General features: G+C 33.2%; 1 protein-coding gene across 1 annotated transcript in view; it reads left to right on the forward strand.

Moving 5' to 3' along the window:
- The window catches only part of SPRED1 (sprouty related EVH1 domain containing 1), a 123,583-nt gene that overhangs the window by 51,092 nt on the left and 57,143 nt on the right, over nt 1-15,348 (forward strand). The window contains exon 2 of the mRNA XM_031952066.1: nt 5,949-6,126. Coding sequence (XP_031807926.1) covers nt 5,949-6,126 — 178 coding nt within the window. The remainder of the gene's footprint in view (nt 1-5,948; nt 6,127-15,348) is intronic.

Genomic DNA, 15,348 nt, shown 5'->3' on the forward strand with positions numbered 1-15,348 from the left:
AAGGCTATTAAATAAAAAAAAAAAAGTGAATGTTGAAAATTATCTTTATATGTAATTAGAAAAAATACTACTTAGTAGAATTAAAAAAAAAAAAAAAGAACCTGTGGAACCGAGGGCAAAGAGAACCTAGGACAGAACTTTGGGGTCATTATATGTATGAAAAAGGAGACTGAGAAGAATTAGTTTATAAAAGTAGGAGGTGAACCAGGAGATTAGTGTTACAAAAACTCAAGAAAGAAAAGAATGGTTAATAGTATCAAATTTGTCAAGTTGACAAGAATTAGGATAAGAAAAGACCCTTGTATTTAGCCATTAAAAAAGAGGCCTCAATTTTCTTAGTGTAAAGTGAAAAGTATTTGGGAGGGATAAAAAGAAAAGGTGTGGAAGACATGAAGAGAGAAGAGAAGATTTAGAATAGTTTTTTGGAGGAGTGAAATAGAAAATCACTTGAGGAATAAAAAGACTACCTTGATACAGTGAGGATCCAGTTGAAGTTGGATAACATTGAATTTGTAATGTTATCTAGTACAACATATTCTAAGACATCTTTTAGCTGGGTTCAGCAGCTGGTGAGTAGGAGTGGAGGATACAGACTGTGGAAATAATTTAGGGCTGAGGTTTGGCAATAATAATATTAACCCTTTTTAAAAGTGAGTTAAAGATAAATGTTGAGCCTGCATTTCAATACAATTGATTTCCTTTGTAATCTTACCAAGGATTTTAAATATTCTGTGCATTTTAAACAGAAATTCTGAGAAAGAGTTCTTAGGTTTTACCAGACTAGTAAATGAATCTATGTCACAAAAAAAGTCAAGTTTAATGGGGTCTTTGAGTAGAACTTTAAGACAGAATGGCAAGCTTAATGTTACAGTTGGCTGCTCTGTTAGAGGATTCTTGTATTGCCAGTATAACTCTTATCAAGAAAGAATCCAGGAGTGACTCTAGGATTTTAAATTTGTCTAGTGTTTCATGATAAACATCTTGTTCAATCTAGAATAAAGATTAGAATCAGTGAACCAGTAACCTTTGGAGAATAGATACTATAGTTTCTCTCAAGAGAAATCATGTCCAAATAATATATGATTTCTTTAAATTCATAGATAAAAATGTTCCTAAGAGAGAACTGGTAATAATTTATTTAAATTCTCAAAAAAATCATTAACAAGGTATCCTGCCTGTAGGGGAAAAGTTTTTCTAATTGAGTTACCATGAGATCCTTTAGAATATTTTATTGTGATAAACTCTTTCTTTAGAACAGGAAACATATAAAATACATATATAAATATAAAAAATAGATATAAAAAAGTTCTAAAGGAAAAGAGAAATTAATGATTATCTCCCACTTAAAATAGATGAATTTCTAGGAATAAGTGCTTAAAAACTATTTTAGTTAACATTTTATAAATAATTTTGAAGGTTGTATATGTGATATCTTCCAAGTTTGAAGATGACACTAAACCCTTCTTACCAAAAAATAAAAAAGCCAAACTAATAGGAAAAAATATACAGAATATTTTATGAGATGATGAATGGGCAGAAAAATCATTAAGTATATTGAACATTTAGTATCTGGGACTATGTAATCTAAATTATGACTCTAAGAGATGGCTTTTTAAATTCTTAGTTACAGCTCATGAAAAAACAATCTAAAAATCATTGTCAGTTGCTTCTTGGATGAATCTAATGCTCAGAGTACTGCTATATTGCCACAGATCAAACAAACATTAGAGTTTAAATATCAGAAGTGAAAAAAAGCACAGTCTTGTACAAAACTAGGGTGAACATAGATCAGTAGAATGTACAGAAAAAAAAAATAACTAAATTGTGAGAGTTTTGACCTAATGTTTTTTAAAGTCTTTAAAATTCAGGACCTGGGCAACTAGCAAATATTTATCAAATTTCTATTTTGGGTCAAGCACTGTACTAATAAGTACTGAAGATATGTACAAAAAAAAAAAAGGAAATAACTCCTCCCTTAAAGAACTTACGTTCTAACAAGAGCAACAACATATGTAGGGAATAGATTATACAAAGGTCTATGATGAAATGGTATGTGAGAGCTCCCTGACTCTTAGATATCATCTAGTTCAGTCCCTTCATTTTGTAAACGAGAAAACTCAGGCAGTTTTAAATTTTCATTTGTTTTATATAATAGAAATGTGTTAAGGAATTAATAGATTGGGTATCCAGATAGATGGTGTGGTAGACAGAGCACCAGTTCTGGAGTCAGGAGGACCCAAGTTCAAATGTGGCCTCAGACACAACCCTTATTAGCTCTGTGACTGTGGACAAGTCACCTAACTGGTTAAAAAAAATTTTTTTTTAAATCAGTAGATTTAGACCTATATTAAATTTCCCTCACCATTATGATTTATTTCTAGAGACCATAGTATTACACTTATTTAACTTAAGGCCTGGCACATATTAGTTATTTAATCAATGTTTATTGACCTACCTCCCTTCCATCTTTCCAGTCCCACATTTTACTCCTTACCATACTCCTTACTGTATATTCTTCATTCCAATGACATTGGCCTCTTGGCTATTCCAGGAACAAGACACTCCATATCTTGACTCCAGGCATTTTCCACTGGCTGTCTCCCATGCTTGAAATGCTGTCTTTTCCTGAGTTCTACCTACTGACTTCCTGCCCCATGCTTGAAATGCTGTCTTTTCCTGAGTTCTACCTACTGACTTCCTTGACATTCTATCTAAAAATCTCATCTTATACTGGAAATCTTTCCAGACTCTTTTAATTCTAGTGTCTTTCTTCTGTTCTTTCCTGTTTATCTTGTATGTAGCTTGCTTTGTATATATTTGTTTGCATGTTGTCTTCCCCATCCTACTGTAAGCTTCTTGAGAGAAGGGCTATCTTCTTTTTGTATCTCCAGGACTTGCCATAGTACTTGGGATGTAGTATAAATTTAACAAATATTGATTGACTGACTGATTGATTAAACTGTATGCCTGAGCAAATTACTTGATCTCCCCATGCCTCACCTGGAATTTATTTACCATGTTCAAAATCTTATGTTCATCCTTAGTTTTTCTTTCCCCCTACTTCCCCAGAATCAAATCAGTTATCCAGTCTTGTAGATTGTAATTTCATAACATCTCTTTTATCCATTCCCTTCTTCCCATCCATACAATCTCTCCCATTGTTCATATCTTTATCACTTTTTTTTTTTTAATTTAATAGCCTTTTATTTACAGGATATATACATGGGTAACTTTACAGCATTAACAACTGCCAAACCTCTTGTTCCAATTTTTCACCTCTTTACCCCCCCCCCCACCCCCTCCCCTAGATGGCAGGATGACCAGTAGATGTTAAATATATTAAAATATAAATTAGATACACAATAAGTATACCTGACCAAAACGTTATTTTGCTGTAGAAAAAGAATCAGACTCTGAAATATTGTACAATTAGCTTGTGAAGGAAATCAAAAATGCAGGTGTGCATAAATATAGGGATTGGGAATTCAATGTAATGGTTTTTAGTCATCTCCCAGAGTTCTTTTTCTGGGCATAGCTAGTTCAGTTCATTACTGCTCCATTAGAAATGATTTGGTTGATCTCGTTGCTGAGGATGGCCTGATCCATCAGAACTGGTCATCATATAGTATTGTTGTTGAAGTATATAATGATCTCCTGGTCCTGCTCATTTCACTCAGCATCAGTTCATGTAAGTCTCTCCAGGCCTTTCTGAAATTATCCTGTTGGTCATTTCTTACAGAACAGTAATATTCCATAATTTTCATATACCACAATTTATTCAGCCATTCTCCAACTGATGGACATCCATTCAGTTTCCAGTTTCTAGCCACTACAAAAAGGGCTGCCACAAACATTCGTGCACATACAGGTCCCTTTCCCTTCTTTATAATCTCTTTGGGATATAATCCCAGTAGTAACACTGCTGGATCAAAGGGTATGCACAGTTTGATAACTTTTTGAGCATAGTTCCAAACTACTCTCCAAAATGGTTGGATTCGTTCACAACTCCACACAATGCATCAATGTCCCAGTTTTCCCGCATCCCCTCCAACAATCATCATTATTTTTTCCTGTCATCTTAGCCAATCTGACAGGTGTGTAGTGGTATCTTAGAGTTGTCTAAATTTGCATTTCTCTGATTAATAATGACTTGGAGCATCTTTTCATATGACTAGAAATTGTTTCAATTTCTTCATCTGAGATCTTTATCACTTCTAGCTGGAAATTAAGGTAGCCTCCTGATCGATGTTCCTTCTCCGATCTATCCTCTACTTTACTACCAAATTTATATTCTTGAAACATCTGATGCCCCAGTAAAAATTTTAGTGGTTACCAGTTGTCTGTAGAATAAGAAACAAAATCCTCAACTTGATTGAAACCTTCCCCAATATGGTTCCCATTTATCATTTCAACTTTATTTTGTATTATTTCCCTTGATGCATTCTCTGTTTTAGTCAAACTGGCCTTCTAACTATACTTTGTATTTTGAGATTCCATCTCCCAGCTTTCCACTATTACACAAGTGGGTCCCCTTGGTCTCAAATGCATTTCCTTAATTATCTCCACTATATAAAACCCCTAGTTTCCTTCAAAACACTGCTATGGTTTCAACTTTATTTGAATTCTTGTAGTAATACTGCTATTATCTCCCTCACAGGGCTATTTTGAATAGCAAGTGAATTAATGTAGACTAACCACTTAAATGGCATCTAATTGCCAGGTTTCATTATTAATTGATTTATCATCCACATTTTTCTCTTATTTATATTGCTTCTGTTCCTAAGCAATTCTAAAGGTGAAATACTACTATAGTTTTGCTTTTAAAGAGCAAATTTGATAGAGCTTTGGGAAAAAGAAATAAGTTGGTCTTATTCTTAGTTGTTTTATTTTTCCAAGTTTCACACTTAAGAAAGTAATAAGCTTTAACATTTTCTTGCAAAATTTAGAAAATTATAAAAAAATCATACTAAACTGAACATCAGGGATCTAATGATTTCAGGCTTTTGAACCCTGAAATAAGAGGTCTCAAAATCTTTACATTATCAAAATGATGTTTCTGCGGCTTTCCTTAGTGCATATTGACTCATTGCATATCATTTTAAACAGACTTTGATGTTATAGACCACATGATTTCCAAAATCCCTTCAAGCTCAAATCTGTGATGCCATGTATTGATTGTATTTTATAGAATTAAGGGAATTAGAAGTAGACACAATAAGTGACAAATTAACTGTTTGTCTAGTATGAATAACACCAACATGCCCTAATATTAATAATGAAGACCCCAAGTTATAAATATGAAACTCATTTATACAGTATAACATTAGATGATAACAAAGAATTTTGCATACATCTTTATTTAATTCATAGTTACCTCAAGTTAAAGTCACTGGTCTAAGATAATAAAATTAACAAGAACCCAGACTTCTGTTGGATGTACCGTGACCTTGCTACTTCAGCATGTATCTGACTTATTCTAATATTTCATTTACTATTAGTTATGAACTAATAGAACCTAACATGTAATGATTAAGAATATTAAAGAAATAAATTAAATCATCTTAGATTTATGAAGAGACATTATTGACAAATCTGGTTGTATAAATTGATGATTTCTTGGTTCTGGTATATTTCATAAATTGGCTTTAAGTATTCAAGAAGGATGTATTCACCAAAAAAAAAAAAAAAAAGGAGGAGGATTATATAATTTTTTTTGGATAAAGTTAGTCTTTTAAAGTGTTAATAGTTTAATATTGGCAAATCTATCTGGACTACGGCTCCTGTACTCTTTCAGATAGGTTACTTTCCTTTGACTTTCATAAAAACAGAAAACACTTAAGTAATATATTAACTAATGTAGTCTTGGATTTCTTAAACAAGACTGAATGAATGCTCAGTTATTTTTTATTTATGTAAAAGCTAATTCTTACTTTTTGTATCTATTTCAGTAATAGTTATGCACGAGTGCGAGCTGTGGTGATGACCCGGGATGACTCAAGTGGTGGATGGTTACCACTAGGAGGAGGTGGACTAAGCTCTGTCACTGTCTTTAAAGCCCTTCATCAGGATGATAACGGCAGTTGTGCTGACTTTATTATTCATGGCGAGCGACTCAGGGACAAAACGGTAATGAATTTATATAGTTAAGTATAATAATTTTCTCATGCTATACTCCTAAGAGACTTCTGCAGAAGAGTGAATTTATTGCTACTAATGAGATAAATATTCCCCACTATACTTACTTGGCTTCTCCTTTTTGTTTTGTATTTTATTCTTTGTAGTTCAGTTAATTCTTCCTTTAGTAATCTAATCCTTTTAAGGCATACTTCCACATTTACTTTAACCCCATTCCTCTTCTACATTTCCAGTTCTTGCCCATTTATTTTAGGAAAAAAATTTTCCTCTTCTGTTTATGAACTAAAAAATTATTCTAATCATAATTTACACAATAATCATTGTGTAATTTTTTTCCCCCTCCAGTTAGATCTCCTTGTGATAACCATTTAAGGTACAAAAAAGTACTTATTAGAGTTTATGGTTTTGTTATTTACTTCAAATAGTATCATTTTCCATTTTATTTCCTTGCAGGTGTACAGTACTTGAGCACAATGGGTTAAATGGTGTTTTGTGGGCTGGCCTGAGAACAAAATTATTTATACTTTTTTCTACAGAAATGTGTCTTGAATTCCAGACACCTAATTTATATAAATGAACCTATTTTCAAACTCTTTCATTATCCAACAAAGTGGAACCTTTGAATTTTTAACATACTTTGTGCTATTATTAAACTTCAGAACCCTGGAAATAGGGTGTTGATTGTGACAAAAAACATCTCTGTTTGAAAAGGGATTCTTAATTGAATTATATATAACCTCTGATGAGGAGAGAGGTTGATACAATTAAGAGTCCTTTCATTTTTAAGAGTTGCTTAGGACTCAGTCACAAAATTGTCAAGAGATAGAACTGTACTCTGGGTCTTCTTCCTGAGTTAGCTCATGCAGAATTTTGTTGCTCTTAAGCTTTTTTCTCTACATTAGACTTTGCACATAATGGGTGCTTAATTAAGATTTATTGAAGTGAAGTAAATTAGTCTATCTAAGAATTATGTGATAGTTTAGAAAGACTAGAATGAAGCTGGGGCCAGCAGATCACAAAATAGATGGAATAGCAGAGGAAAGAAGATAATCCCATAACTAGAACAGCTCCTTAGGCTATTATCTATACATACTGTCTAGGGAACATCAATTAAGTTAATAGTTAGCTAGTTAGTTCCCTTCACCATAAACCAGACAGGATAGAACTGGGCTCCTGACCCTACAAAAAGGAACTCTTTTTATAGACCAGGCAAACTAAATGACAAAATTCTGCTTTTAAATCTAATGGAAGAAGTGAGTTAGAATAATAGGACCAGAATGGATCTGCAAACTAGAGAGAGAAAAAAGGAAAATCCTTAAAAGAAATTCTTTAATACATTAAGCCAACATTAAGTTGATTGAATAATGGAAAGCTATAATCTATAAATTGTGCTTAATTTTTACTCTTTTATTATTGTTTAGTTGTTTTTCAGTCACATCCAACTTTCTGTGACCTTTTTGGATTCTCTTGGCAAAGATATTGGAATAGTTTGCCATTTCATTCTCCAGCTCTTTTTACAAATGAGGAAACTGAAGTGAACAGGGTTAAGTAATTTGCCCAGGAACACCCAACCTAGTAAGTGTCTGAGGCTGGATTTGAACTTGGGAAGATGATTCTCCCCGACTCCAGGCTCTAGGCTTTGAGAAAGAAAGGATTTAATAGCAAAAATAAATATGGAAGGAAATACATTCCAGACATAATTGACTAAAATGCCCAGAAACAAGACATAGTAAGACAATATGGGAACAATCAGTTGTTGAGTATAATCCCTACTCCATAAGGTATGTGAAGTGAGATAACACGAACACAGCAATGGGTGGCATTTGTGAGTAGACACAGATATGAAATTTGTTACAAACTAATTGTATCAGGTGGAGTGGTGAGGTGATGTGAAGGCAGGAGAAAAAGCAAAGATATTTTAGTTTTGAGCCTGGGTGACTTGAATAATAGTGAGGCCATCTATAGAAATAGGAAATGGAGAAGAAAAGAGATGAGTAGAGCTTTGTTCTGAATTTAAGGGGGGAAAATGGAGTTCAGTTGGGAATATCTTCAGTTTGATGTGAAAAGAAGTAAATAAGTTAAATATCTGCCCTGTGATGTAGATATTATTATACTCATTATATATTATTATTATTTTATAAATCAGGAAACAGGCAAACCTCTTAAAGAGATACTTAGAAAATAGATTTACTCAGAGGATCATATTGTTAGTCTGTATCTGAGAAAGGATTTGAACTGAGACCCAGAACTTTTTTTTACTGAAGGACCTCTCTGCTTATCTGTTATGATATCATAAGGAAATTCAGATGTAGCTAGCAGAGATCTGGGGATGCAAGAACTAGATGGGTCAGACATTGGGTCTGGGGAAGCAGTATGGTATAGTATAAAGAACACTGGATCAGAGTGTTCAAGAGTCATCAAGTCCAGATTGCAGTCTTGACTCTGGCACTTGGTATTTATTCATCTCCCACAGAATCAAAAATGTTCTTAGCCCACAGTTTTCTCATTTGTAAAATGGGAATAATAAGCTTGCTGTCATGAAGCCTGCTTTGTAAAGCTTAATGTGTAAATGTGAGTTATTCTCATTTTACAGGTATCTCTTTAGCTTACATGATTATTCTTCAGTTTAGGATTTCCGTATTTAGCTTTTTTTCTAACATCATGTTGGGTACTAACATTAGTGAGTGGATCCATGAAACAGAGTCATGACCCATTTTTTACAAGGAGGAAATTTTAGTTTCCATTGTGGTAAATATTCTTGTACATAGCCTCCTTTGCTTTTAAAATTGTGAAGAAATTTTAGATATATGTGAATTTTTTATTTCTAATCTTGTTGTGTTGTCATTTTTACTTTGCAGTTCTTAATGCAGATGTATGAATGTTAGCAATATATTCTCGTGCTTGCCTTGTTTGACTCTGCTTAATTCTGAGTAAAAATTGTTTAACATTCAATTTATCTTTGCTTTTTATATCCTTGTGAGCATTGCTTAGTGAATATCATGATTAAACTAGATGTTCTGACATTTTTAATGCATTCTATCATACAGATGAAAAGGAGATTAAGCTTCACAAAATCACAAATTTTATGAAGCTGAAAGAGGAAATTCCATTCATATTGTAAATGAGAAAACTCAGATTTAGTAAGTTAAATGATATGAGTGTGACCCAGGGGAAACACTCTTCTTCCCCAGGTGCTCTCTCTCCCTGGGTTGGGCTGGCTTTCTCACTCCTCACCAGTACCTACTTTAGTCAGTCAGAATGTTAGGTCTGCATTATGATAGAGTGCTAAAAGATTATGATTTGGTGAAGGAGTTTTGGAGTTTTGATTGTGACAGTGCAACACTTGTGAATGATGAAAAGATTTAAAACCATGACTATTCTTGTGTATAACTGAGGCGGAATGGAGGAGTAGGAGTTGAGGAACTGGGAAATTAAGTATTGGAATCCAGGAAGTCTTTTAGTATGAGCACAAGGATTAAAGTGGAAAAGACTGTGTGCCAATACTGGATTCAGTGAGAAGGAAAAAGGATGTTCTGGATGTCAATAGGTAACAGTTCCCAGTATCTGGCCTGAGTGATAGATATGAACATAGTGATCTTCAAAGGAAGAATTTGCTGAATAGAGGCCTTGCAGGAGTAGAGTTTAGAGATTTATAAAATTCAGTAAAAGCCCATCAATATATCAAAAGTTATGACATAATTCACGTTTCTTCACTTTTGGAGTTCTGTTTATATAAAGGAACCAAGGAAGAAGAGAAGACTTTTTTCTCATAGCTCTCCTTTGGGGACAAATATGGTCATAATTTTGTTACATTTAATTTTGGAGGCATATGGATAGTACAGTGCTTATCTTCCTGAGTTCAAATCTGGCTTCAAATACTTACTAGCTGTGTGACTCTGGGCAAGTCACTTAAGTCACTGTTGTGCCCCAGTTTCCTCATCTGTAAAAATGAATTGGAAAAGGAAATGACAAACCACTCCAATATCTTTGCTAAGAAAATTCCAAATGGGGTCACAAAGAGTTGGATACAATTGAAATACTGAACAGTATTTAATTACAGTTGTTTTGTTCTTGATCTTTACATTGTTGCAATTGGTGTAGTTGTTTTCTTGGTCTTGCTTACTTCACTTTTTATCAATTCTTATCTGTGCTTCTTTATTTTCATGTCCAATTTCTCTCACAGCACAATAATAATCTATTAATAGTTTGTTTATTAATTTTTCAATTTTGTTTTCAGTTCTTTATTACCTTGAGCAGGCTTCTATTAAAACAGGTTCTCTTAAGCATAGTGTGACGCAAGTCTCTGTGAGACACGGTGCCTTTCTTTGTCATTGATGGCTGTTTCCCTAGTAGTGAGTTCTCTGGATCAAAGGACAAGGATACTTTATTTCTCATAATTATGTAATTCCAAATTGCTTTATGGAATGTTTGTATACATTCGCACCAATGATGGATTGGTGAATTTATCTTTCCATAGCTCTTTCCAATGTTGACATCTCAAGACATCTTTATTTGTATTTTTTTTATTATCGGTAATTTGAAGTATTCTTGCATATAATTAATATTTGCTGTTCTGGAAAACTATTTTTAAATATCTTTTAATCACTTATTTATGAGAGGATGGCTTTTAGTTTTATATTCATGATATACCAAAACTCTTAGAGTTTTGTGTGAATATTTTAAAAATCCACTAAGACTTGGGACATAATTGTTAGTTGTGTATATATATTCCTTTCAATATTAGCAGTATTTAATATTTTTCCCACTGACCACTTTTCTTCTTATTCTAGATACAGTGATATTGTTCATGGAAAAGCTTTTCAGTTTCATGTAATCAAAACCATTTTATCTTTTATTATATTGTCTTTTGGTTAGGAATTGATTGGTTAAGAATTAGCTCTTTACTTAAGCTGAAAAAGTCAAACACTAGATTGCTATAGTCATTGACTATTTTGTCCTGTGAACCTAATCTATTTCATTGATCAACTTCTTTATTTATTAGTTGATATCAAATGGTGTCATGACCACGTTAGCACCCTGATACTTTAGAATCAACTGGAGTCAGGATCAACAAAAGTCCTTGATCTTTATTCTTTGTGGACATGAATGGAATGGTGACATGAATCCCGGCAGGAATCACTCTGCCTTTCTCACTCCACCTTCTAAATCCTCCACCCAATCTCTATATGCCAGTAGATCAAGTCTGCACAGAGTAGTGGGCAGGGCCATTCTTTCTCCAAGCATATGCTAAGAGAGTATTGTCCGATTGATAATTAGCCTTAAGTGTTGTGACCTCAGTGCATCAACTCAGTTTCAGCCCATTACAAAATGGTTTTGATGACTGCTGCTTTATAATATAATTTTAGATCTGGTACAGCTAGGCCACCTTCATTTGACTTTTTTTTTTTTTTTCATTAGTTCCCTTGAAATTCTTGACCTTTTGTTTTTCCATATGAATTTTGTTGTTATTTTTTCGAGATCAGTAAAATAGTTTCTTGGGAGTTTGATTGGTATAGCACTAAATAAATAGATTAATTTAGGTAGTATTGTCATCTTTATTATATTTGCTCGACCTATTCAAGAGCATTTGATATTTTTCCAATTGTTTACATGTTACTTTATTTGTGTGGAAAGTTGCTGATATAGTTCCTGACTTAACCTTGGCAAATAGATTCCCAAATATTTTATACTATCGACGGTTATTTTAAGTGGAATTTCTCTTTGTATCTTTTGCTGTTGGATTTTGTTAGTGATGGATAAAAATTATGCCTGTACTTTCTAAGATTTGTGACATAAATAAGTATTGTACTTTGTCAAAGACTAATCTTCATGTATTGAGATAGACATGTAGTTTGGGGGGATTTGTTTTTGTTTTTGTTTTTAATGTGATTTCATATATTCTAAGTTTTCTTGACATATACTTGTAATCAAATCTAGTAATTTTGTTTTTTAAAACTTGTTTTTAGTTTTGCTCTTATTTTTATTGAATTAAATTTTTACTTTTAAAACTTATATTGGGGGGCATCTAGATGGTGCAGGGTATGGAGCACTGCCCTGAAGTCAGGAGATCTAAGTTCTAATCCAGCCTCACATACTTAATATTTATTAGCTGTGTGACCCTCTGCAAGTCACTTAACCCTATTTGCTTAAAAAAACAAACAAACAAACAAAAAGCAAAAAAATAAATCATATTGGCTGGAATTTCTTAATTTTTTAATCTTTTAAAAGAAATAGCTTCTAATTTTATTAGGCCTGTTGCCTAGTTTAGTTTCTAATTTATTTCTCACATTTTCAATATTTCTTCTTTTTGTGCTTATTTTGATTTTGTGTCCATTAATCTACTTTTCTAATTTGTTTGTGTATGTGTTTAGGTATATAATTGTCCTCTGAATATTATTGCTTTAGCGTCATCCCAGAAATTTGGTATGTTGCCTCATCATTATTGTTTTTCCACACGATTTTTTTGGCTTACTTGTTTTTTTTATGGCTCCACTTAGGGCTTTATATTTTTTTGTGTGTGTATGTGTACTTCCTGAATTGATTATTGTTTTTGTATCATTGTCATCTATAAGGATGTATTTAGTATTTCTGCTTTTTATATTTATTTGCAATTTCTTTATGCTCCAAAACATAGTGAGTTTTTATTTTTAGAAAAATTGCTTTGTGGTGCTGGGGAATAGGTATGTTTATTTTGTGGTTCCATTCAAAAAATACCATAAGTCTTTTCCTTCTAAATATATATATTTAGTTGTTCAAATATATATTTTCCCATTTGTTATCTTTGTAAATTTGTCCCAAAAGAAACATTATGTCTCCTATTGTTCTCTTCATGAGGTTTTTACAATTTGGTAAATTTTTTATTTATGATTTTAGATGCTATGCCATTTGAAGAATAAAGATTTAATATTGATGTTGGTTTGTTGTCTATGATTACTTTAAGCATAAGAGATATTTTTGCTTTTTCTGATAAGGTGATTTGCAGTTTCTGGGGGGGTTTTGGATTTGCCTGAACCAGTTAATTTTTTTCCCATCATAGAAATTTTATATTTGTCTTTACTTTTTATGTTTTCCTTGTTTGCATAAGATTGTGAAGGCCATTCTGCCTTCTTAAAAGTTTTATTGGGTTACATAATCCATTTACATTTAGAATATGAAAAATGTTTTCTATTTATTTTAACCCACTTTTCCAATCTTATTAGCATACATGTGGAACTGAAAGGCCTCTCAAAGACCACGTATTCTGATTTCCTCATTTTACAGATAAGGAAACAAATCCAGAGAGGTCAAACTTTGTAGTAAGGTCAAAGATTTGAGATTTGAACCTATATTCTCTAACTCCAAAGTTCAATTGTCCTTTCTACTATATCTTACTGATTCCCTGTTTCCAAATAGAAGAATCCCTTTCTTCCATATACTGGTCTTATTTCTCACACACTCATTTCTGCCTCAAAACCTGTCTTTCTATCTTTCTTCAAGTTTGGTATCTCCCACCCCAACAAACCCACCTGTTTGGTATCCATTTGTAACCACCTTTTTCATAAAAGTTCCCATGACCATTGCAGTCATGATGATTTTCTTTCCTAGCAACTGATAGCACTCATTGATGGGGTCACTATTTACCATTTAATCATATAGTGTTTGTGAAGATTTGTATTTGAGACCTTGACTACTGCAGTCTCTTTCCTCTTTGTTTCTGTCTCTGAGGAAAATAATGGGCTTTCTCCTTACTAAGATAGAATCCATTATTTGTGTCCTTGATTCAATCTGTTTTCTCCTTCACAGCTAACATCCCTACCCACCCACTCTGAGTTTTTCAGTCTCCGTTTATTTATTTCTCCTTTCCTCCCATCTATAGATCTGTCCAGATTTACCCTATCCTTAAAAACTTTCATTTGACCCTTCTATTCCCTCAAGCTATTGCCTTACATTACTCTTCTTTTTAGTCATTATTATTTTTTTATAGCTTTTTATTTACAAGTTATATGCATGGGTAATTTTTCAGCATTGACAATTGCAAATCTTTTTGTTCCAACTTTTCCCAGCCCTTCCCCCAGATGGCAAGTTGACCAATACATGTTAAATATGTTGAAGTATAAGTTAAATACAATATATGTATACATGTCCAAACAGTTATTTTGGTGTACAAAAAGAATCGAACTTTGAAATAGTGTACAATTAGCCTGTAAAAGAAATAAAAAATGCAGGCAGACAAAAATAGAAGGATTGGGTATTCTATGTAGTGGTTCATAGTCATCTCCCAGAGTTCTTTGGCTGGGTGTAGCTGGTTCCGTTCATTACTGCTCTATTGGAACTGATTTGGCTCATCCCATTGTTGAAGAGGGCCACGTCCATCAGAATTGATCATCATATAGTATTGTTATTGGAGTATATAATGATCTTCTGGTCCTGCTCATTTCACTCAGCATCAGTTCATATAAGTCTCTCCAGGCCTTTCTGAAATCATTCTGCTGGTCATTTCTTACAGAACAATAATATTCCATAATATTCATATACCACAATTTATTCAGCCATTCTCCAATTGAGGGGCATTCACTCAGTTTCCATTTTCTAGCCACTATAAACAGGGCTGCCACAAACATTCTTGCACATACAGGTCCCTTACCCTTCTTTAAAATCTCTTTGGGATATAAACCCAGTAGTAACATTGCTGGATCAAAGAGTATGCACAGTTTGATAACTTTTTGAGCATAGTTCCAAATTGCTCTCCAGAATGGCTGAATGTATTCACAATTCCACCAACAATGTATCAGTGTCCCAGTTTTCCCACATATCCCCCCCAACATTCCTCATTATCTTTCCCTGTCATTCTAGCCAATCTGACAGGTGTGTAGTGGTATCTCAGTCGTCTTAATTTGCATTTCTCTGATTAATAATGACTTGAAGCATCTTTTCATATAACTAGAAATAGTTTCAATTTCTTCATCTGAGAATTGTCTGTTCATATCCTTTGACATATCAATTGGAGAATGGCTTGATTTCTTATAAATTAGCGTCAATTCTCTATGTATTTTGGAAATGAGGCCTTTGTCAGAACCTCTGACTGTAAAATTTAGTCATTATTATTAAAAAATCTTTTTATTCTATATGATTTCCTCCACTGCCTCATTTCCTACTGCTCAGTCTTTTGTTGTTGTTGTTGTTGTTGTTGTTTGGTTTCAGACTCCATCACTCAACCCAATTTGTATTTTAGTC

The sequence above is a fragment of the Sarcophilus harrisii genome, chromosome 2 (assembly GCF_902635505.1).
Source record: "Sarcophilus harrisii chromosome 2, mSarHar1.11, whole genome shotgun sequence".
NCBI lineage: Eukaryota > Metazoa > Chordata > Mammalia > Dasyuromorphia > Dasyuridae > Sarcophilus > Sarcophilus harrisii.